We start from the raw sequence: 25,459 nt of genomic DNA, 5'->3' as shown, positions 1-25,459 counted from the left end.
CCCACCTCCTGCGGGAGCCAGCATTGCTTTGACACAGGGGGAGCTGCTAACAGCAATTGTGCTCGCTTTCTGCAAGCAAGAGCATTCTCAATGCTCTCGCTTGCTGAAAGCGAGCACAGTTTGCTATGGTTTTGCGGAAGCAGTAAAGCTTCCGCCAAACCATAGCAAACAGATATGTCCCAGGGGTGGGCACCCCGGGTCACAGCAGGAGCCAGCCATGTATGGTTCCGGGGGGAAGGGTGCGTGCAGCCCCTCACCTTCCTTCATTAAGGGCCTGCCACAGGGAGGTGGCAGTTCCAGGAGCCAAATATGGCGGGGGGGGGCACGTGTGTCTGTGGCTTGTGAAGTGATGCTGAAGCTCTGGTGCTCCGCTGGTGGAGGGTGGCTGCCCACCGTGCACTCTGACGTAGTACCTACCTCACTCCTTTCTTACAGGTTACAGTGGGCTGGAGTCCTGCCATCTGGTGCCCGGAGACACCATTGCAGTAACCAGGAACATGCTGATGCCCTGCGACGCTGTCCTGCTGAGCGGGGGGTGCATCGTGAACGAGAGCATGCTGACAGGTAACCTGGGCGGGGGGGCTTAAAGGGTTACTGGTCTCTGGGGTGGGGGGCATTACCATCCTGCTGAGCGGGGGATGGACTGCTTAGAGGATTATAAATGCCTAAAAAGGAGTGCATCGATACTAAAAGGGCTGCTATATTATATGAGAATGACGCAATACAGAACATATAGACTGCTGTGTAATATGAGACTGCAGTAAGGGAAGGAACGGTCTGCTGTGTAATATGAGACTGCAGTAAGGGAAGGAACGGTCTGCTGTGTAATATGAGGCTGCAGTAAGGGAAGGAACGGTCTGCTGTGTAATATGAGACTGCAGTAAGGGAAGGAACGGTCTGCTGTGTAATATGAGACTCCAGTAAGGGAAGGAACGGTCTGCTGTGTAATATGAGACTCCAGTAAGGGAAGGAACGGTCTGCTGTGTAATATGAGACTGCAGTAAGGGAAGGAACGGTCTGCTGTGTAATATGAGACTCCAGTAAGGGAAGGAACGGTCTGCTGTGTAATATGAGACTGCAGTAAGGGAAGGAACGGTCTGCTGTGTAATATGAGACTGCAGTAAGGGAAGGAACGGTCTGCTGTGTAATATGAGACTGCAGTAAGGGAAGGAACGGTCTGCTGTGTAATATGAGACTGCAGTAAGGGAAGGAACGGACTGCTGTGTAATATGAGACTCCAGTAAGGGAAGGAACGGTCTGCTGTGTAATATGAGACTGCAGTAAGGGAAGGAACGGTCTGCTGTGTAATATGAGACTGCAGTAAGGGAAGGAACGGTCTACTGTGTAATATGAGACTGCAGTAAGGGAAGGAACGGACTGCTGTGTAATATGAGACTGCAGTAAGGGAAGGAACGGTCTGCTGTGTAATATGAGACTGCAGTAAGGGAAGGAACGGTCTGCTGTGTAATATGAGACTGGAGTGAGACAAGGGACAGTCTGCTGTGTAATATGAGACTGGAGTAAGAGAAGGATTGGGCTGATGTGTAATATGAGACTGGAATAAGAGAAGGAATGGGCGTGTGTGTAATATGAGACTCGAGTAAGAGAAGGAATGGGTTGCTGTGTAATATGAGGATGGAGTAAGAGACGGAATGGATTGCTGTGTAATATGAGACTGGAATAAGAGAAGGAATGGGCTTGTGTGTAATATGAGACTGGAATAAGTGAAGGAATGGGCTGTTGTGTAATATGAGGGTGGTGTAAGACAGACTCGGTTGCTGTGTAATATGAAGGTGGTGAAAGACATACTGGGTTGCTGTGTAATATGAGGGTTGTGTAAGACAGACTGGGTTGCTGTGTCATATGAGAGTGGAGTAAGAGAAGGATTGGGCTGGTGTGTAATATGAGGATGGAGTAAGTGACGGAATTGGTTGCTTTGTAATATGAGACTGGAGTAAGGGAAGGATTGGGCTTGTGTATAATATGAGGATGGTGTAAGACAGAAGAATTGCGGTGTAATATGAGGGTGGTGTAAGACAGAATGGGTTGCTGTGTAATATGAGGGTGGTGTAAGACAGAATGGGTTGCTGTGTAATATGAGGATGGTGTAAGACAGAATGGGTTGCTGTGTAATATGAGGATGGTGTAAGGCAGAATGGGTTGCTTTGTAATATGAGGATGGTGTAAGGCAGAATGGGTTGCTTTGTAATATGAGGGTGGTGTAAGACAGACTGGGTTGCTGTGTAATATGAGGATGGTGTAAGACAGACTGGGTTGCTGTGTAATATGAGGGTGGTGTAAGACAGACTGGGTTGCTGTGTAATATGAGGATGGTGTAAGACAGAATGGGTTGCTGTGTAATATGAGGATGGTGTAAGACAGACTGGGTTGCTGTGTAATATGAGGGTGGTGTAAGACAGACTGGGTTGCTGTGTAATATGAGGATGGTGTAAGACAGACTGGGTTGCTGTGTAATATGAGGATGGTGTAAGACAGACTGGGTTGCGGTGTAATATGATGGTGGTGTAAGACAGACTGGGTTGCTGTGTAATATGAGGGTGGTGTAAGACAGACTGGGTTGCTGTGTAATATGAGGATGGTGTAAGACAGACTGGGTTGCTGTGTAATATGAGGGTGGTGTAAGACAGACTGGGTTGCTGTGTAATATGAGGGTGGTGTAAGACAGAATGGGTTGCTGTGTAATATGAGGGTGGTGTAAGGCAGAATGGGTTGATGTGTAATATGAGGGTGGTGTAAGACAGAATGGGTTGCTGTGTAATATGAGGGTGGTGTAAGGCAGAATGGGTTGCTGTGTAATATGAGGATGGTGTATACATAGAACAGACTGTTGTGTGGAATGAGCTGATAAGACATGGTTTGTTCTAGTCTTACATCTGCTCAGAGTCGGGACTTTCTCACTGAGAAGTGTCCAGACCTGTTCAAAGCTCTCTTGGTTCAATTCCCTGACCCCAGGACGCCAGGTGATGACGCGTTTGGGTAACAGACTCCTTCACGAGGCCCCAGTGCGTGGACAGAGTCTGCGGTGACCCTCGCTCAGAAAGAACCTGCCCTGTTCCTGCATTAAAAGCCCCTCTGACGCTGCCCGCCGAGGCACGCGCGGGAACTAAGGTTTGATCTCACCAGGGTCAATTGAAAGACAGATTAGCGCGGGCTCCCTGGCGGACTCAGAAGAAAGGGGTATTTTTAATAAAGTCATATATAATTAAAATAGATCAAAGGGACGCGCCCTCACAATGGCTGCTTTAATAAAAATAAGCCCGTGTGTTTAATTCATCGACTAGTAGGTGGTCTGTCCACGCTGTGTGCAGTTGACGCCCGCTCTTGTGTGAGCCTTTGAGACAGAAACATGTTTTATGTTTATGTTTCATGTTCATTTATTTATTTGTTTGATTAATTAAAATCTTACAAAACGGATACAAATGTATACAATACTTAAATATTGATGCATCCCTTATATTCAAATACTTCTCATAAAACAATAAAAAGTCCTCTGACCCATTAAAACTATTCCATTAATCATCTTGAGAGTAGTTACAAAAAATTCAAACACAAGCATCCAACTTTTTCTTGGCCAATATAAGAAAGTTCACAAATGCTGAATTAGTTGCCAGGTCTTCGGGATCTGAGCTTGCCATGAGAGCCTGTCTACAGGTCCTTATACCACGTTCATTAAATAGTTTCTTAAGTACAGCTTTTCTTTCGATTTCCAGGTTCGGGCAAAGGCACATTAGGTGTATGATGTTTTCTTGACCCGATTTACAAAGCGTACACGCCTCGGATTCTTCAGGTCTCTTCCATGGTGCCAAATGACATGAGCCTGGAAAGATACCAAACCTAGCATTCATAAAGATTTGTTTATGTTTTTTGGTCCATGATGTTTCCAAATAGGTTTGGATCTTCTTTTTCTTAAATCCATTTACTATTGGCCACGCATGGTGTCTTTTAGTGAAATTATCTTTGTCCTTTATCAAAAAAAGATAGTCTGTGATTTTGTTTACTGTCTTCTTAAAGCTCTCCTGTTTGACCGTGTTGTTTCAAATAGAAGCTAAACCATAGTCCTTGATTGCAGATTTTAAATAGGCGAAAATAATTAGGGAACGGTTGGTGCTTACTTCTTGCCAAAGAAGGCGGGATATTTCGTTGTCATAACCATTTTTCATTCTGTTCCACACCTTCATTATGTTTCCTTTTCTTGCACAAGATTGGTCGTTCAGACCAAATTCCAACCTTACTTGTGATTGTGAGGCATTCTTAGGGAGTGAAAATAAATGACGATAGGTTTTTGCTACCAAAGTATTTAAAATCTCTGCATCGCTCCCATTGAGCACCTCACTCCCATATGTTAGGGAAGGCAGTAGTTTAGCTGATATTGATTTTAATGGAGGGTGATAAGACAAATCTCAAATGGATTTCTGGGTAGATCTAAATGCGGCGGTAATGGAATTCGCTTTCCTTGTAATTTCACTTTTCTGATGAACGAATTTTCCATTATCACTGTAAGTTACTCCCAAGTATTTGTAATCATTTACTTGTTCCAGTTTTTTACCTTCCAAAAACCAGGTATGCGCATGCTTTAATCGAACATTTTTGGTGATTACCATCATTTTAGTCTTTGCGTCGTTAATGTGCATACCGTTTTCCTTGGAGTATTTAGATATGCCGTTGATAAGTCGTTGCATCCCCACCTTTGTATAGCTCATTAGAACAACATCATCCGCATGTAGCAGGTTTGATATCGAAGTTTGAGCCAGCCTTGGCGGTTGGGCATTAATATCATTAAGGTCAGAAGTGAGATCGGATAAAAATAAGTTAAAAAGTAGGGGAGCTAACACACAGCCCTGTTTAAGCCCATTCAATGTTGGAATAATTTTAGTTACCGTTGAGCCATTACCCATCCTCACTCTAACCCAGGTATCAGAATGCAAAAGTTTAATCATTTTTAAAAGCTTGACTGGAATCCCTTGTTTTGCAAGCTTGGTCCAAAGAAGCTCGCGATCAACACAGTCGAAGGCAGATTTAAAATCTACAAAACACAAATATAAAGGTAGATTTGTAATTATTGCCTTTTCAATTAATATTGCTAAGATTAAAAGATTTGTTGTTGTACCAAGGCCTTTGACAAAGCCTGTTTGGTTTGGGGGTATTACCTGCACTTCTTTTGCCCACTCAGTTAAGTTCATTAAAAGAATACTAGCAAACAACTTTGCATCTGAATCCTGTAAGGTAATTAGACTGTAATTTTCTGGCTGTTGCCAGTTGCTTTTTTTAAATATTGGGATTATAAGTGAACCTTTCTACGAGGTTGGTATTTCCCCTCTCTCGACCACATCATTAAAAACAGCTGTAAGATGATCTGACCAGAATTCGGGCGATTCTTTAAATAATGCAAAGGGAATGCCATTCGGCCCAGGGGCGCCATCTTTTTGTTTTTTTTATCAATCTTGCCACTTGGCTGGGAGTTATAGTCACGTCTTTCACTCCTTCTTTGCAATTCTTTGGTAGAGAACATTCGACTTTAGGTTGTATCAAAGACCGTTGGTTTGGATTGAGATGAGTTTGTAGAAAAGTTACCCATTTTTCTTCGGATAAACTTGATCTAATTCCCAGATTCTTTGTTCTAGATAAGCCATTAATAAGTCTCCAGAACTCCCTTGAATTTGCCATTGAGCTTGCATGAAATATCTTTGTCCATAGGTCCTGTCTTGCTTTGTTCTTTTCATTCCATATTAGTTTCCTTAGTTTACAATTGATATTCACCAATGAGGCTTGTATATCTTTGTTAGACGGAGTCCTCTTTAGGTGTCTTCTCAGTCTGTTTCGTTGACTTCTTAGTTTCCTTATAGCATAAGGTAAAAAGATAATATTTACTGCATCTTCCCCTTTTTTGCAATATGAACCTTTCCTTTCTTGTGCGATTACAGATGGTATGTTATTAGTGACTACTTTGTGTGTAAAGTTTTCCCATTGTTCAATGGGATTTAAACTTTTTTCGACCATGCATTCCATCACCAGCTTTTTTGCCCTTTCAGTGATCTTGTCCATGTCTGTAGGTTTCCATGTTAGTTTCGTATAATTAACAGAACTTCTCCAGGTATTGTCAGGAAAGATTTAGATTTTGGACGTATTATGTTGATGTCGATAATTTGCTGGCTGTGGTCGCTTTCCATCTCCTTGATTAAGGAATAGGATATCACCTTATGAAATATAGATAAAGACGTCAGGGTGTAATCAATTCGGGAAGAGCAATTTTTTGAATGAAATAAGCAGGCCGGTGGAGAATCAGTAGGAAATCTGCTGTTCAATATTCTTAGACCTAACGCTTCCATATCCCTCACCAACTTTATCCCGATTTTATTAGGTCGACTAATGTGATTAGGGTCCATTATTGGGTCAGGGATTGCCCATTGTTGTTTTTGAGATTGCACAAATTCGCTCCGTGCTAGGGGCGTTAGCAAATTGGCGTTAAAATCCCCTGTAACAATATAGTCGGCTAGAGGCTCATGCAATATTTGCTCTAGTAATAGATTAGTTAGGGCACTGATCAGCGTATTCTTTAAAGACCTGTTCGGAGGTAAATATACATTTACTAGAGTCAAAACTTTATACAGAATATTTATACCAGGTTTATAAAGGATTTTTAATGCCAGAAGGTTAGGATTATTCGTGAAAATTAGCTCATGTTTCGCATTAAGGTCATTTGATACGAAATTGCTAATCCTCCACAGGGCCGACCAAATTTCTGATGTTTTACAGCAGGTTCAAAGTACCCCGGATGATGTTTAAACATAATGGGGTCTATTGCCCATGTTTCCTGCAATAGTATTATGTGGATTTCCGTTGAGATGCTTTGGATTTTAGCTTCCTTCCACTGACCGGAAATACCATTAATATTCCATGAGCATAACTTCAAGTTAGACACTACCCCGTGGTATTCTTGTGATTGGATTTGGGGTCAATTTTATCAGTGGTCCTTGGAGCCATGAAGGGATACCCTAATCCAGGAGTCATTTACTTCATTTCGGTCTGCTTTCATCTTTATTATTGAAGAAGATTCAACTTCACGGTTTATTGTCCCCTGTGGATTTATTAATACGGAAAACACCGCTTTAGGTTCATCGGACAGAGATTTTTTTAAATTACTTTCAGTATGTAGGAGAGGTGTTGGATAAACCTTTGGAACGACTTGACTTATTATTATGCCCCAATCACGGAAGCAACCATGCCCCTTCATTATGGAGTCTGCACTTGGGCCTATGGGTACTGTTATCAGAGTTAGTGGCAAAGGACCTTCAGAATTTGATTGAAAGCCTACTGTTTCGATATCTTCTGTTGATATATTACTTAGACTTGGTAAGTTTTTCATAAGCCGGACGATTTTTCCTCGATTTAGAATATCATGGGGACCTCTGGATTCATATACTGGTTTGAGGGCTATTTGTGTGGTCCTTTTGTTATTTGTAGTTGTTACCCAAGTATGTTTCCTCGTTCTGCTGTTTTCCATGCAGGTGATCTGTCGGTTCTTCCCTCTTTTTACAATAACTAAGTTTTCTTGTACTTTAATATAATTCAGATCTTTAAGCGTTTCGTCTTGTTTGGTGCGGTTTATCATTAGACCTTTATTTCCCATTTCCTTATCTACTGGCAAAACATCATGTGCTTGACAGGTTCTTAATGGATTGGATGGGTTGTTTTCTTTGCATTCAATTTGAATTTGGACAAGTTGACTCGAGTGGCTATGCACCTCATTCTCCTTCGGCACTAAGTTTCCTAAGACTCTTGTGGGATTGACCCTGTTATCTTTACTCATACTCTGGGTTTGATCATGATCAATTCCGAAAAGGGTACAATCAATTATTATGCATCCATTTGAATTAATTTTATTTATTGTTGTTTGGTCCTCCTGTAGTGGCTTACGTTTACCCTCGTATGCTCTGGAGAGTAGATCAGTAGTTGTTTTATCTTCAGGCACTCTTTGTTTCAACCTAGGAGCAAATGGTTTTGCGAAAATGTCATAATATGCGGTCGCTTCAACTGTGTTCTTTGAGCTATTAGCATGTGTCGACCTAGGATCCCCTATATGAAAAGTTATTTGATCGACATTTTTGCGGTTAATAGTCATTATGTTCTCTTCTACGTTAATAGTTGTTTCTTTAGTTTCTTGCGTCCTAAACTCTCCTTCATTTGCTGATACTTTCTGTTCGTTTTTTTTGTTTGGATTAGTAGAAGGTCTGCTAATTGAGGGATCAGGCGTTCGAGTTAGTCCTTTGTTGGTTTTGGCTAATTCTATTTCAATAGATTGTCTATTTTCCTTGTTTACCCTATTTCTTGCTTTCCTTAATTTCTTTTTTTGTCTTTTAGTTAGTTCAAAAGCCACTATCGCCTCTTCTCCGGTATTTTGGACACGACAAAACTCTGGGGCTGTTGTTTTCCTTAGTATGTAATGAATCATCTATTGGTTTTGCTTGGTTATTCAAATTAGATTTATCATTATTTTTAATGAACAGATTGGTCGGTTGCTCCTGTATATTTGTCGATATTGAATTTCTCCTGGGTTGGCTTCCCAACCCCTTCCTATCTTCTACAATCTGTTTGTGAATAACATGTTTGACATCCTCCACTATTGTGCTAACTACATCTGGAATTGATTCTAATTTGGTTATTATTGGAGCACATGTGCATTCAATGCAGGTTGGAGCTTTTTTTCCTTGGACTTTTATTATTAAGTTCCTAAGGTCAGCTATTTTGTTCTCAATTCGTGCAACTGCGTTTGCCATGAGGCCCAGGATATCAATTTGAATGTCCATATTTTGTGACTGAGAGGCTAAAGCTTCCAGAGTTAGTACAGAGGTTTGATAGTGAATGTCCCAAATTGATCCGGCATCCATTTTTCCTAATTGTTTTGGATTTGATTCAAAATGTAATTCTTTATTATTTAGGGAATTGTTGTTAGCAAGCTTCTTCGTTACAATATCAGGAGAGCCTTTATATTTGATTGGTGATGCATTCTTTGGAGATACGCCACTTTGTTGGCAAGGAGTATTTTCTTTTGTAAGTAAAGACCCGTCTAGTAAATTTGAGTGATTTTTGTTTGCTGATCCGTTTGCTAATACTAATACCATATCAGTTGCAGATGATGTTGTTGCACACTTCCAATTTCGTTGATAGACCATTCCGGGCTCTGTAAGTAACCATTCATTGAGTGCTGTAACGATTCCTGTGGATCACATTTTTGCACTAGCACCCCGTTGTTTACTTCTGCAGAGTGGTTTTCAAATGTATGAGAAAATTTTGCTCCCATTAAAGCAATCTTGATAACTGGTTTAGGTGGCAGAAATAAATTGAAGGTAAGAAGTTTGTTATGATTTACAATCGTATTAGCTTGTGGTGATGTCGGAACCAAGTCCTGACCAGCTCCCTGTATAACATTAAATTGATTGAGGGGCTCTACGGATTCCACTGTTTCCCCTAGGCAGTTTTTTGGTTCTTGCGCAAATAGATTACATAGTGGATGGTCATTTCCTAGGCCTATATATGGGTCTATTCCCTCTGAATTAACTTGCAGCTTAGCGGGATAATTATTTTCAACTTGAGCAGTTGAGTCCCAGATCACATTCCATGCTTTTATTCCATTTATAGGAATAAGTGGTGACTGTAAGGTTTTGAGGTCTTGCTCCGGTTGCATAGGCATAGGCATAGTCATAAGTGCAGTTGTTGGATCTTTCATAAATTCAAATTTCAGAGGGATTTTAGTCGATTTTTCGAACATCCTAGCAATAGGAGAAATTAATGGCTGAGTAGACGCCTTTATTTGCGCTTTTACACGGGCCATTTTTGGTTGGATGCTTGGTTTTTTCAGGTTCATGCTCGTTTCTTAGGGGAGCCCAATGATCTTTCCTTGCCAGAGCGCATTATTTAGCCGCAGTTATATTGCTTAGTTTTGTTAGGGTTTGTTAACGAGGTGCAGATAAGAGTCCTTTTCAAGTGGTTGCACACTCCTATCTATTAAGGGTAAGTTTGAGATGGAGCAGCCGAATGCAGAACCAGCTAGAAGAGCCTGGGGGGCGGGATTATTGATTAAGAAACTCAACCCCTGCTCGCTCCCACATCTGCAATCCACCTCGAAATAAACTGTGGAATTGGTCTTGCTTGATCAAAATGCAGGCCAATCAAGAGTTAATGAGAGCAGCCAATCAAAAATTCTTATGCTTGCACTGTTCCCTGTGCAGTTCGAGAGACCAGGTTAAAGCCCCAACTAACCTCATCTATGCGTCACTCCTCCATCCTCCACTCGGACGGCCTCGAGGTCAGCCAAAAATCCTTAGCGCACACTCCGCCTGGCCTCGCCCGGCACCTGGGCAATTCAATAGCAGTTCAATCTGGAACTGCACACTGACCCCCGTCTGGAGCCGGGTCTGGAGGGGCGGTTGGCTGGTAGCAGCAGAGTCGATTTTTACATCGATGATGATGGTGGTAATGGCGGTAATGGCGGGGATAGGGAGGAGGGGCGTTAGGCGTTCGCCTCTCTCCTTCACAGAACACCGCTCCTGAAATCTCGGCCGCTGTCGCAGTCGCGGTCACGGTCTCGGTGAGGCGGCGGAGCGGGAGCGTCACAGCCAAGAGAGCACAAGTCGCCGAACCGCTGCCGATGGTGGAGAGAGCTGCTCCCCGCTCCCCACTCGCTCGCTTGCACAGTACAACTCAACTGACCACCGGCAACAGCTGCTAGCTGCAAAACACGGACTGGATTCCACACACCAGGAGTCCTCAGAGTCCTGAGACAGACACGCACCCACACACAGTCTGAAGGGATCTAACACTAACATATGTGGAGTGCAGGGGGGCTCTCTCTGATTGCCCAAACACACACTATGGAGAGGAAACCAGCTTTTCCATCCACAACAATTCAGTGTCGTTTGTAACCGCCCTGTCCGAGGAGTGGACCGGGCCAGTAACGAGACACCACGCTGGCCAGCACCGGAGTTGTGTAGACCACACAGGACCTTGAAATCTAGACCTGTGTCCCAAACGTCAGCGACACCCAACACGAGAACACATAGGGCTGGTCCACCCCAGAGAATAACAAACGCACAGCCATCTGTCTGACACTTGTTCAAAAGGCTGGTTAGACTCTGGTTCTCCATCGCTGACCATAGATAAACCCACACCGCCATTGCTGAACACTATAGACCCGGCCATCCAGGTATGAGACAGAATTGTCTCCGCGTGACGAGTTCTACTCCACATGGACGACGGTGTGCACCAGGTACGAACCTTGGGCTTGTTTAGCTTTAGAAGATGGGTGTTTGTAAAGTTTTCACGACAGTGTGAAGGATGCAGGTCGTGGGACCTTTGGCGCCTTCAGACCTTGGTTATTTTAAGCGAATAGTCTCTCTTAGGATACGTTTTGCAACGAGTGTGCACTGCTCCTAGTAGACACTTTTTAATACTCTGTGGTGAGAGGTTCACTATTTGCAAACAGTGAGGTATGGGGTAAACTCTCTCCGTAAAGTAAACATGGTTTAAAGCATCTACTTTTCTACTCGTATGCACTTCATTTCTCAATGTAAGTTTGATGACTGAGACGTTTGATTCAGAGAAAGGCTGTCCGTAGTACGTCATTCTTGGACCTGGCCCTTTGTGTACGGTTATCCCCAAACTCTTTGCCTTCTTCCTCCTATTTTTATAACCAACATCTTGTTGGCTTTAGGACTCTGGGCACTTTACCACTGCTACACAAGCTAAAGTGCCTACGCTCCCCCTAAAATGTAAAGGTAATTGACTTCTCCATGATTGAATGTTTCATTTACTAATGAGTCCCTAAAGTGCGCCGGGTGTACCTGGGGCCTGTAAATCAAACGCCACCAGTGGGTCTGCAGCACCGATTGTGCTACCCACATGAGTAGCCCTTCAAACATGTCTTAGACCTGCCATTACACTGGCTGTGTGTGCAGTTTTAAAGTATCATTTCAACCTGACAAGTGCACCCACTTTCCAGGCCCAAACCTTCCCTTTATTACATGTAGTGCACCCCTAAGGTAGACCCAAGGTAGCCTCATGGGCAGGGTGCACTGTATTTAAAAGGTACTACATGTACTGTTACGTTTTACACGCCTTGGTAGTAAAATACTGCTAATTTCGTGTTTCACTAAAACAAGGCCTATCTCTCCCATAGGTTACCATTGGAGCTGCCTCATAACATCTTGCAAGTGTTTCTGCCGATTGGCAGCTGATAGCAAATTGGAGTTTGGTGTCTCTGGATCACAAAAAAATGTGTGAAGTTTTTTCAATTGCAGGTCTGAAAATGGCACTATTAGAAAGTTGGCATTTTCTTACTTTAACCATTCTGGGCCTCTGCCTGTTTTTGAATACACGTCTGGGTTAGGTTGACAGTTGGGCTGTTTGTGCACTCACTCTAGACAGTCACACAAAGGCAGCTGAGATGTGCCTTGTATATCCTGATGGCCCATCAGCTGGCTGATCAGCCTTCCTGAGCTAGAGTTGAGGAAGTAGTTGACACGGACACCTGAATAGGGCTGTGCCTGTTCTCAGGCAAATAAGTCGCCACCCCCTGTACTGTGTCTGGAGCCAGCGCAAGGCAGGGTCTTGTGCACTGCAAATACTTTCCTTCGAAGCTTGCTTACTTCAAAGGCTGAAATGGTATAAGTACTGGACCTGTGACACCATATACTCTTCTAGATTGAGGACATTCTGCCAAGAAGGGACTGCCACTTAGCTGTTTGATTGGCTGTGTAGGCCTGCAACTTCTGTACTAGGAGTGAAAGGACTGCACTTTTCTTTCTACATCCTGCTTCCAAGGTTCTTCAAGGGTTTGAGTTGAGCGTTCCTCCTGTTAAGAAGTTTCAGCGCCATCAAAGACTTCACATGCATCTAATGGGTCCCTCTGCTGAGGCGTTTTACTTACCAAGTGGTACTAATTCCAGTTCCTGGACCATTGGAAGTGAGTTTGGGGTACAGCTAAGAAAAAACCAAGGCATTGATGCTGATCGACTTCGGAACCAGTGCCTGCCCCCAACTCTGATACCGTGCTGCCGCCTGCACCGGATCCGTGGTCCCGCTCAACGCACTGACCGCGACTTGCACCTCAGGCTCTGACGGCGACTCGACTCGGGATGTAGGGGTAACGGTGAGTGTCCACCCAATACGTATTATACATACTATACAGACTCCAGTTGTAGATTTGGGAATAACGGGGAGTGTCCAACCAATACATATTATACAGACCCCAGTTGTGGAGGCAGGGGTAATGAGGAGTGTCCACACGATAAATATTATACATACCACAGTTGTGGAGGCAGAAGTAATGGTGAGTATCCACCCGATATATATTATACAGACCACAGTTGTGGAGGCAGGGGTAACAGGGAGTTTCCACCTGATAAATATTACACAGACCCCCCGTTGTGGAGGTAGAGGTAACGGGGAGTGTCCACCCGATACATATTATACAGACCCCAGTTGTGGAGGTAGAGGGAATGGTGAGTGTCAACCTGATAAATATTATACAGACCCCAGTTTTGGAGGGAAGAGTAACGGGGAGTGTCCACCCAATATATATTATAGAGTCCTCCATTGTGGAGGTGAAGGTGGAGGTGAAGGTAACTGGGAGTGTCCACCAGATAAATATTATACAGACCCCAGTTGTGGAGGCAGGGGTAACGGGGAGTGTCCACCCAATAAATATTATACATACCCCAGTTGTGGAGGCACCGGTAACTGGGAGGGAGGGGTAAAGCGGAGTGTCCATCCTATACATATTATAGAGCCCTCCATTGTGGAGGGAGGGGTAACGGGGAGTTTCCACCCGATACATAGTATACAGACCCCAGTTGTGGAGGCAGAGGTAACAGGGCGTGTCCAGCCAACACATAGTATAGAGCCCTCCGTTGTGGAGGTAGAGGTGACTGGGAGTGTCCACCCAATACATATTATACAGACCACAGTTGTGAAGGGTAACAGGTAGTGTCCACCCGATACATATTATAGAGCCCTCTGTTGTGTAGGCAGAGGTAACGGGGAGTGTCCACTTGATAAATATTATATAGACCCCAGTTGTGGAGGCAGAGGTAACTGGGAGTGTCCACCCGATAAATATTATACAGACCTCAGTTGTGGAGGCAGGGGCAATGGGGAGTGTCCACCCGATACACATTATTCAGACCCCTGTTGTGGATGGAGGAGTAAAGGGGAGTGTCCATCCTTTACATAATATAGAGCCCTCCGTTGTGGAGGGAGGGGTAACGGGGAGTGTCCACCCGAAAAATATTATACATACCCCAGTTGTGGAGGCACCAGTAACTGGGAGTGTCCACCCGATACAAATTATAGAGCCCTCCGTTGTGGAGGGAGGGGTAACGGGGAGTGTCCACCCGACACATATTATAGAGCCTTCCGTTGTGGAGGTAGAGGTGACTGGGAGTGTCCACCTGATATATATTATACAGACCCCAGTTGTGGTGGCAGAGCTAGCAGGCAGTGCCCATCTGATACTTATTATACAGACCCCAGTTGTGGAGGTAGAGTTAATGGGGAGTGTCCACCCATACATATTATACAGACCCCAGTTGTGGTGGCAGAGCTAGCAGTCAGTGTCCATCTGATACTTATTATACAGACCCCAGTTGTGGAGGTAGATTTAATGGTGAGTGTCAACCCAATAAATATTGTACAGACCCCAGTTGTGGAGGGAGAGTTAATGGGGAGTGTCCACCCATACATATTATACAGACCCCTCTGTTGTGGAGGGAGAGGTAACAGGGAGTGCCTACCCGATAAATATTATACAGACCCCAGTTGTGGAGGCAGGGGTAAGGGGGAGTGTCAACCCGATACATATTATAGAGCCCTCCGTTTTGGAGGGAGGGGTAACGGGGAGTGTCCACCCGAAAAATATTATACATACCCCAGTTGTGGAGACACCGGTAACTGGGAGTGTCCACCACCCGATACATATTATAGAGCCCTTCGTTGTGGAGGTAGAGGTAACGGGGAGTGTCCAACTGATACATATTATACCGACCCTAGTTGTGGAGGCAGAGGTAGCAGGGAGTGTCCACCCGATATATATTATACAGACCACATTTGTGGAGGCAGGGGTAACAGGGAGTGCCTACCCGATAAATATTATACAGACCCCAGTTGTGGAGGCTGGGGTAATGGTGTATGTCAACCCGATAATTATTATACAGACCCCAGTTGTGGAGGGAGGGGTGATGACCGGAGTGGTGGCCTCCGGAGTTAGGCCCCACTCCGACCCCAGTGTCGGAGGTGAAGAACCTTGGGGTCTGGCTAGACGCTGGTCTCACATTTATAGGGCACACCAAAAAAATCGCAGCCTGTTGCTTCGGTCTCCTAAGAGGGTTAAGGCCGGTGCTCAAGTTCTTCGACGCCCCTACCAGACAGCTTGTGGTCCAGGCAACCATCATCTCTCGTCTGGACTACGCCAGCTCTTTGCTGGCGGGGGCTAACCAGGCTGAGTTAACCCGTCTGCAGCGGGTGCAGAACGCCGCGGCGAGAGCCATTGTTGGACTCCCTAAGTTCTGCCCGGTGTCTCATGTCATCCGCTCCCTGCACTGGCTCCCGGTTAGGAAGCGTATTCTCTTCAAGGTCCTGTGTCTGACCTTCAAAATCCTTAGAGGCTTAGGCCCTGAGATCTTGGCCAACTCTATTTCCTTCTATGTCCCTACCCGCAACCTTCGATCTCAAGGTCAGGCCCTTGCTGTTGTCCCCAGATTTAGGCTCAGCAGGATGGGGGGTCGTTCCTTTAGGGTGAGAGCCGCGTCAATCTGGAACACCCTCCCTGTTGAAATTCGGTTGATAGAGGACTTGCTGCCGTTTCGTAGAGCCATAAAAACCTTCCTATTTTAGCTCCCCTGTTTTAGCACTTTTCTGTAGCATTTCTCCATGTTGTGTTATGACTGCTCCGTGTCTCTGCGCCGGGATGCTCCTTCGCTGGAGTCGCTGTGCGCATAACAAATTGTTATAACATAACATAACATAACATGAGGATTGTCTTGCCAATATATATTATAGAGCCCTCCGTTGTGGAGTGAGGGATAACAGGGAGGGTCCACCCGATAAATATTATACAAAACCTAGTTGTGGAGGCAGAGGTAACGGGGAGCGTCACCCAAAACATTTTGTTCATCCCTCAGTCGTGCCCTGAGCTGTGCACCAGGGGTGGAGTCCTTAGTGACCAAAACTCTGGCCCACCGGCTGGCCTCTGCCACAGACCCCTCCGCCGGTGCCGGATTGTTGATGGGCCTCTGGCTGAGGACAGTTGATGGGGCGGTTTTGGGGAAACCAGGTTCAAGTCCTAGCTTCAGTTCGACACCCTGTGTTTCTGGGCAAATCATGTAATATACATGAACCTAAAAAAAGGTGAAGGGAGCCCTGAGTCCCCTGTGGAAGAGCAGACAGCGCTGCGAGGCCAGGTGAGGCGCCGGGGGCGGCCCCTGGAGGGCCCTGGGCCCCCTGTGGCAGAGCAGACAGCGCTGCGTGGCCAAAAAAAAAAAATCTACTCTCAGAAAGCTGCAGAGCATCCAACATGCTGCAGCCAGACTGGTTCTACAACTCCCCAGAAGGTCATCAGCGTCTGCAGCTCTAAATTCGCTGCACTGGATGCCGCTGCATAAAAGAATCCTTTTTAAACTGCTCCTCACAGTTTTCAAAACTATGCAAAATACAGGGCCCCGCTATTTTGCAAATCGTTTCATGCGCTATAATCCCCCGCGTTGCTTGAGATCCTCTGGGACAAATCTGGTCCTAATCCCCAGATTCAAATATAAGACCAAGGGTGGGAAATCCTTCACTGTTCTGGCAGCCAAAGCCTGGAACAACCTGCCTATCAACCTTAGATTTATAGAAAATGAGAACAACTTTAGAAAACTTCTCAAGACATGGGTCTACCAACAACCAGACTCATCTGTCTTGGCTGCCATTTAGCTTCATTCCTTCATCACACTACACTTTTTCAGTTATCCTCCGCAGCTTGCTCAGCGCCATGATGCTCCCCTGGGAGCGAACGTTCGCGCTTTACAAATGCACATAAATATCAAATATCAAATATCAAAGGGGGCGGCCCCTGGAGGGCCCTGGGCCCCCTGTGGAAGAGCAGACAGCGCTGCGAGGCCAGGTGAGGCGCCTGGGAGCGGCCCCTGGAGGGTCCCGAGCCCCCTGTGGAAGAGCAGGCAGTGCTGCGAGGCCAGGTGTGGCGCTGGGCGAGGGCCCTGGGCCCCCTGTGGAAGAGCAGACAGCGCTGCGAGGCCAGGTGAGGCGCCGGGGGCGGGCTCTGGGCCCCCTGTTGAAGAGCAGACAGCGCGGTGAGGCCAGGTGAGGCGCTGGGCTCCGCCCCTGGAGGGTCCTGGGCCCCGCCCCTGGAGGGTCCTGAGCCCCCTGTGGAAGAGCAGATAGCGCTGCGAGGCCAGGTGAGGCGCTTGGCGCTGCCCCTGGACGGCCCGTGGCCCCCTGTGGAAGAGCAGACAGCGCTGCGAGGCCAGGTGAGGCGCTGGGCGCGGCCCCTGGAGGGCCCGGGGCCCCTGTGGAAGAGAAGGCAGCGCTGCAAGGCCAGGTGAGGCGCCGGGTATGGCCCCTGGAGGGCCCGGGGCCACTTCTGCATATTTGGCAGTAACTCGTCCTGTCTTTCGTGGTTGTAAACCGAGGGTACCCGAGGCTCTGCCCTGTCTGGACCTGCGCCTCCTGAGCCCAACAATCGACAGAAATGTCGGGTATTTGAAGCCTCCCCACCCTCCGCCTCGGCGAGACCTACTTGTGGGATATGGCGCGCCCCCGCCTGCGGGGTCACCATGGAATGCGGGTCATAAAATGAGAAAAATCACACATTGAAACCTTGAGCCGCCGGGATCTGCGCAGCTGAACGGAGCCCGCCACCTGCTGGCTCTGGTGTGCCGTCCTCTGGGTGTGGCGCCTGAGGGCCCAGAGGCAGGGGGGCCCTCCTGCTGAAGGGAGCCCGCCACCTGCTGGCTCTGGTGTGCCGTCTTCTGGGTGTGGCCCCTGAGGGCCCAGGGGTGTGGGTGGCCCTCCTGCTGAAGGGAGCCCGCCACCTGCTGCCTCTGGTGTGCCGTCTTCTGGGTGTGGCCCCTGAGGGCCCAGGGGTGTGGGTGGCCCTCCTGCTGAAGGGAGCCCGCCACCTGCTGCCTCTGGTGTGCCTTCCTCCGGCTGTGGCCCCTGAGGGCCCAGGGGTGTGGGACCCCCACCTGCTGGCTCTGGTGTGCCTTCCTCTGGGTGTGGCCCCTGAGGGTCCAGAGGCAGCGGGACCCTCCTGCTGAAGGGAGCCCGTGTGCCGTCCTCTGGGTGTGGCCCCTGGGGGCCCAGGGCTGTGAGTGCCCCTCCTGCTGAAGGGAGCCTGCCACCTGCTGGCTCTGGTGTGCCTTCCTCTGGGTGTGGCCCCTGAGGGCCCAGAGGCAGCGGGGCCCTCCTGCTGAAGGGAGCCCGTGTGCCGTCCTCTGGGTGTGGCCCCTGAGGGCCCAGGGGTTTGGGTGGCCCTCCCGCTGAAGAGGGGGCATTTATTATGTTTGTTCTCACCCTTGTGATGATGATTTACAGTTTTATGTGCATATTTTATTTTTGCGCGCCCTGAAGCTCGACTTTTTGTAACACGGCTACTCTTTGTAATAAAAGCAAACATACAAGTAGCAAGGGCCAGGGCCCTCCAGGGGCCCCCAGGCACCTCTGATCCCTGCAGTGACCGCAGACATACAATAACTGGAAATAAACCGCCCTAGAAGCCTCACGACGTATTTCTGTGCTAAGATCTTGATGTATTGGGGCCTGGGCACAGATTTACAGGGCTGAGGCGCGGTGTGCTCTTGTGCAGATCTCAGATGTATTGGGGCCTGGGCGCAGATTTACAGGGCTGAGGCGCGGTGTGCTCTTGCGCAGATCTCAGATGTATTAGGGCCTGGGCGCAGATTTACAGGGCTGAGGCGCGGTGTGCTCTTGCGCAGATCTCAGATGTATTGGGGCCTGGGCGCAGATTTACAGGGCTGAGGCGCGGTGTGCTCTTGTGCAGATCTCAGATGTATTGGGGCCTGGGCGCAGATTTACAGGGCTGACGCGCGGTGTGCTCTTGCGCAGATCTCAGATGTATTAGGGCCTGGGCGCAGATTTACAGGGCTGACGCGCGGTGTGCTCTTGCGCAGATCTCAGATGTATTGGGGCCTGGGCACAGATTTACAGGGCTGAGGCGCGGTGTGCTCTTGCGCAGATCTCAGATGTATTAGGGCCTGGGCGCAGATTTACAGGGCTGACGCGCGGTGTGCTCTTGCGCAGATCTCCGATGTATTGGGGCCTGGGCACAGATTTACAGGGCTGAGGCGCGGTGTGCTCTTGCGCAGATCTCAGATGTATTAGGGCCTGGGCGCAGATTTACAGGGCTGACGCGCGGTGTGCTCTTGCGCAGATCTCAGATGTATTGGGGCCTGGGCACAGATTTACAGGGCTGAGGCGCGGTGTGCTCTTGCGCAGATCTCAGATGTATTAGGGCCTGGGCGCAGATTTACAGGGCTGAGGCGCGGTGTGCTCTTGCGCAGATCTCAGATGTATTAGGGCCTGGGCGCAGATTTACAGGGCTGAGGCGCGGTGTGCTCTTGCGCAGATCTCAGATGTATTAGGGCCTGGGCGCAGATTTACAGGGCTGACGCGCGGTGTGCTCTTGCGCAGATCTCAGATGTATTAGGGCCTGGGCACAGATTTACAGGGCTGACGCGCGGTGTGTTCTTGTGCAGATCTCAGATGTATTGGGGCCTGGGCGCAGATTTACAGGGCTGACGCGCGGTGTGCTCTTGTGCAGATCTCAGATGTATTGGGGCCTGGGCGCAGATTTACAGGGCTGAGGCGCGGTGTGCTCTTGCGCAGATCTCAGATGTATTGGGGCCTGGGCGCAGATTTACAGGGCTGACGCGCGGTGTGCTCTTGTGCAGATCTCAGATGTATTGGGGCCTGGGCACAGATTTACAGGGCTGACGCGCGGTGTGCTCTTGCGCAGATCTCAGATGTATTGGGGCCTGGGCACAGATTTACAGGGCTGAGGCGCGGGGTGCTCTTGCGCAGATCTCAGATGTATTAGGGCCTGGGCGCAGATTTACAGGGCTGAGGCGCGGTGTGCTCTTGTGCAGATCTCAGATGTATTAGGGCCTGGGCGCAGATTTACAGGGCTGAGGCGCGGTGTGCTCTTGTGCAGATCTCAGATGTATTAGGGCCTTGGCGCAGATTTACAGGGCTGAGGCGCGGTGTGCTCTTGTGCAGATCTCAGATGTATTAGGGCCTGGGCGCAGATTTACAGGGCTGAGGCGCGGTGTGCTCTTGTGCAGATCTCAGATGTATTGGGGCCTGGGCACAGATTTACAGGGCTGAGGCGCGGTGTGCTCTTGTGCAGATCTCAGATGCATTAGGGCCTGGGCGCAGATTTACAGGGCTGACGCGCGGTGTGCTCTTGTGCAGATCTCAGATGTATTAGGGCCTTGGCGCAGATTTACAGGGCTGAGGCGCGGTGTGCTCTTGTGGAGGCGCGGTGTGCTCTTGCGCAGATCTCAGATGTATTCGGGCCTGGGCGCAGATTTACAGGGCTGAGGCGCGGGGTGCTCTTGCGCAGATCTCAGATGTATTAGGGCCTTGGCGCAGATTTACAGGGCTGAGGCGCGGTGTGCTCTTGCGCAGATCTCAGATGTATTGGGGCCTGGGCACAGATTTACAGGGCTGACGCGCGGTGTGCTCTTGCGCAGATCTCAGATGTATTAGGGCCTGGGCGCAGATTTACCGGGCTGAGGCGCGGTGTGCTCTTGTGCAGATCTCAGATGTATTAGGGCCTGGGCGCAGATTTACAGGGCTGAGGCGCGGTGTGCTCTTGCGCAGATCTCAGATGTATTAGGGCCTGGGCGCAGATTTACAGGGCTGAGGCGCGGTGTGCTCTTGTGGAGGCGCGGTGTGCTCTTGCGCAGATCTCAGATGTATTAGGGCCTGGGCGCAGATTTACCGGGCTGAGGCGCGGTGTGCTCTTGTGCAGATCTCAGATGTATTAGGGCCTGGGCGCAGATTTACAGGGCTGACGCGCGGTGTGCTCTTGTGCAGATCTCAGATGTATTGGGGCCTGGGCGCAGATTTACAGGGCTGAGGCGCGGTGTGCTCTTGCGCAGATCTCAGATGTATTGGGGCCTGGGCGCAGATTTACAGGGCTGACGCGCGGTGTGCTCTTGTGCAGATCTCAGATGTATTGGGGCCTGGGCACAGATTTACAGGGCTGACGCGCGGTGTGCTCTTGCGCAGATCTCAGATGTATTGGGGCCTGGGCACAGATTTACAGGGCTGAGGCGCGGGGTGCTCTTGCGCAGATCTCAGATGTATTAGGGCCTGGGCGCAGATTTACAGGGCTGAGGCGCGGTGTGCTCTTGTGCAGATCTCAGATGTATTAGGGCCTGGGCGCAGATTTACAGGGCTGAGGCGCGGTGTGCTCTTGTGCAGATCTCAGATGTATTAGGGCCTTGGCGCAGATTTACAGGGCTGAGGCGCGGTGTGCTCTTGTGCAGATCTCAGATGTATTAGGGCCTGGGCGCAGATTTACAGGGCTGAGGCGCGGTGTGCTCTTGTGCAGATCTCAGATGTATTGGGGCCTGGGCACAGATTTACAGGGCTGAGGCGCGGTGTGCTCTTGTGCAGATCTCAGATGTATTAGGGCCTGGGCGCAGATTTACAGGGCTGACGCGCGGTGTGCTCTTGTGCAGATCTCAGATGTATTAGGGCCTTGGCGCAGATTTACAGGGCTGAGGCGCGGTGTGCTCTTGTGGAGGCGCGGTGTGCTCTTGCGCAGATCTCAGATGTATTCGGGCCTGGGCGCAGATTTACAGGGCTGAGGCGCGGGGTGCTCTTGCGCAGATCTCAGATGTATTAGGGCCTTGGCGCAGATTTACAGGGCTGAGGCGCGGTGTGCTCTTGCGCAGATCTCAGATGTATTGGGGCCTGGGCACAGATTTACAGGGCTGACGCGCGGTGTGCTCTTGCGCAGATCTCAGATGTATTAGGGCCTGGGCGCAGATTTACCGGGCTGAGGCGCGGTGTGCTCTTGTGCAGATCTCAGATGTATTAGGGCCTGGGCGCAGATTTACAGGGCTGAGGCGCGGTGTGCTCTTGCGCAGATCTCAGATGTATTAGGGCCTGGGCGCAGATTTACAGGGCTGAGGCGCGGTGTGCTCTTGTGCAGATCTCAGATGTATTAGGGCCTGGGCGCAGATTTACAGGGCTGAGGCGCGGTGTGCTCTTGCGCAGATCTCAGATGTATTAGGGCCTGGGCGCAGATTTACAGGGCTGAGGCGCGGGGTGCTCTTGCGCAGATCTCAGATGTATTAGGGCCTTGGCGCAGATTTACAGGGCTGAGGCGCGGTGTGCTCTTGTGCAGATCTCAGATGTATTGGGGCCTTGGCGCAGATTTACAGGGCTGACGCGCGGTGTGCTCTTGTGCAGATCTCAGATGTATTGGGGCCTGGGCACAGATTTACAGGGCTGACGCGCGGTGTGCTCTTGTGCAGATCTCAGATGTATTAGGGCCTTGGCGCAGATTTACAGGGCTGAGGCGCGGGGTGCTCTTGCGCAGATCTCAGATGTATTGGGGCCTGGGCACAGATTTACAGGGCTGACGCGCGGTGTGCTCTTGTGCAGATCTCAGATGTATTAGGGCCTTGGCGCAGATTTACAGGGCTGAGGCGCGGGGTGCTCTTGCGCAGATCTCAGATGTATTAGGGCCTGGGCACAGATTTACAGGGCTGAGGCGTGGTGTGCTCTTGTGCAGATCTCAGATGTATTGGGGCCTGGGCGCAGATTTACAGGGCTGAGGCGCGGTGTGCTCTTGCGCAGATCTCAGATGTATTGGGGCCTGGGCACAGATTTACAGGGCTGACGCGCGGTGTGCTCTTGCGCAGATCTCAGATGTATTGGGGCCTGGGCACAGATTTACAGGGCTGACGCGCGGTGTGCTCTTGCGCAGATCTCAGATGTATTAGGGCCTGGGCGCAGATTTACAGGGCTGAGGCGCGGTGTGCTCTTGCGCAGATCTCAGATGTATTAGGGCCTTGGCGCAGATTTACAGGGCTGAGGCGCGGTGTGCTCTTGTGCAGATCTCAGATGTATTAGGGCCTGGGCGCAGATTTACAGGGCTGACGCGCGGTGTGCTCTTGTGCAGATCTCAGATGTATTAGGGCCTGGGCGCAGATTTACAGGGCTGAGGCGCGGTGTGCTCTTGCGCAGATCTCAGATGTATTAGGGCCTGGGCGCAGATTTACAGGGCTGAGGCGTGGTGTGCTCTTGTGCAGATCTCAGATGTATTAGGGCCTGGGCGCAGATTTACAGGGCTGACGCGCGGTGTGCTCTTGTGCAGATCTCAGATGTATTAGGGCCTGGGCGCAGATTTACAGGGCTGAGGCGCGGTGTGCTCTTGCGCAGATCTCAGATGTATTAGGGCCTGGGCGCAGATTTACAGGGCTGAGGCGCGGTGTGCTCTTGCGCAGATCTCAGATGTATTGGGGCCTGGGCGCAGATTTACAGGGCTGACGCGCGGTGTGCTCTTGCGCAGATCTCAGATGTATTGGGGCCTGGGTGCAGATTTACAGGGCTGAGGCGCGGTGTGCTCTTGCGCAGATCTCAGATGTATTAGGGCCTGGGCGCAGATTTACAGGGCTGACGTGCGGTGTGCTCTTGCGCAGATCTCAGATGTATTAGGGCCTGGGCGCAGATTTACAGGGCTGAGGCGCGGTGTGCTCTTGTGCAGATCTCAGATGTATTAGGGCCTGGGCGCAGATTTACAGGGCTGAGGCGCGGTGTGCTCTTGCGCAGATCTCAGATGTATTAGGGCCTGGGCGCAGATTTACAGGGCTGAGGCGCGGTGTGCTCTTGCGCAGATCTCAGATGTATTAGGGCCTGGGCGCAGATTTACAGGGCTGAGGCGCGGTGTGCTCTTGCGCAGATCTCAGATGTATTAGGGCCTGGGCGCAGATTTACAGGGCTGAGGCGCGGTGTGCTCTTGTGCAGATCTCAGATGTATTGGGGCCTGGGCGCAGATTTACAGGGCTGAGGCGCGGTGTGCTCTTGTGCAGATCTCAGATGTATTGGGGCCTGGGCACAGATTTACAGGGCTGAGGCGCGGTGTGCTCTTGTGCAGATCTCAGATGTATTGGGGCCTGGGCGCAGATTTACAGGGCTGACGCGCGGTGTGCTCTTGTGCAGATCTCAGATGTATTGGGGCCTGGGCACAGATTTACAGGGCTGACGCGCGGTGTGCTCTTGTGCAGATCTCAGATGTATTGGGGCCTGGGCACAGATTTACAGGGCTGACGCGCGGTGTGCTCTTGTGCAGATCTCAGATGTATTGGGGCCTGGGCACAGATTTACAGGGCTGACGCGCGGTGTGCTCTTGCGCAGATCTCAGATGTATTGGGGCCTGGGCGCAGATTTACAGGGCTGACGCGCGGTGTGCTCTTGCGCAGATCTCAGATGTATTGGGGCCTGGGCGCAGATTTACAGGGCTGACGCGCGGTGTGCTCTTGCGCAGATCTCAGATGTATTGGGGCCTGGGCGCAGATTTACAGGGCTGAGGCGCGGTGTGCTCTTGTGCAGATCTCAGATGTATTAGGGCCTGGGCGCAGATTTACAGGGCTGAGGCGCGGTGTGTTCTTGTGCAGATCTCAGATGTATTGGGGCCTGGGCGCAGATTTACAGGGCTGACGCGCGGTGTGCTCTTGTGCAGATCTCAGATGTATTGGGGCCTGGGCGCAGATTTACAGGGCTGAGGCGCGGTGTGCTCTTGCGCAGATCTCAGATGTATTGGGGCCTGGGCGCAGATTTACAGGGCTGACGCGCGGTGTGCTCTTGCGCAGATCTCAGATGTATTGGGGCCTGGGCACAGATTTACAGGGCTGACGCGCGGTGTGCTCTTGCGCAGATCTCAGATGTATTGGGGCCTGGGCACAGATTTACAGGGCTGAGGCGCGGGGTGCTCTTGCGCAGATCTCAGATGTATTAGGGCCTGGGCGCAGATTTACAGGGCTGAGGCGCGGTGTGCTCTTGCGCAGATCTCAGATGTATTAGGGCCTGGGCGCAGATTTACAGGGCTGAGGCGCGGTGTGCTCTTGTGCAGATCTCAGATGTATTAGGGCCTTGGCGCAGATTTACAGGGCTGAGGCGCGGTGTGCTCTTGTGCAGATCTCAGATGTATTAGGGCCTGGGCGCAGATTTACAGGGCTGAGGCGCGGTGTGCTCTTGTGCAGATCTCAGATGTATTGGGGCCTGGGCGCAGATTTACAGGGCTGAGGCGCGGTGTGCTCTTGTGCAGATCTCAGATGTATTAGGGCCTGGGCGCAGATTTACAGGGCTGACGCGCGGTGTGCTCTTGTGCAGATCTCAGATGTATTAGGGCCTG

The 25,459-nt window shown here is 49.7% G+C and overlaps 1 protein-coding gene across 1 annotated transcript in view; it reads left to right on the top strand.

Annotated features, from left to right (window-relative positions):
• Window positions 1-439: 439 nt before the first annotated feature.
• LOC147668181 (putative cation-transporting ATPase 13A4) overlaps window positions 440-25,459 on the top strand; it is a 197,309-nt gene continuing 172,289 nt past the window's right edge. Inside the window, exon 1 of the mRNA XM_086948722.1 lies at window positions 440-564. Coding sequence (XP_086804848.1) covers window positions 498-564 — 67 coding nt within the window. The 5' untranslated portion in view covers window positions 440-497. The remainder of the gene's footprint in view (window positions 565-25,459) is intronic.

Source organism: Lissotriton vulgaris, unplaced genomic scaffold, assembly GCF_964263255.1.
Source record: "Lissotriton vulgaris unplaced genomic scaffold, aLisVul1.2 SCAFFOLD_2870, whole genome shotgun sequence".
Lineage (NCBI taxonomy): Eukaryota > Metazoa > Chordata > Amphibia > Caudata > Salamandridae > Lissotriton > Lissotriton vulgaris.
The sequence above is the reverse complement of the archived record's forward strand: the minus strand, read 5'-3'. Positions and strand labels throughout refer to the sequence as shown.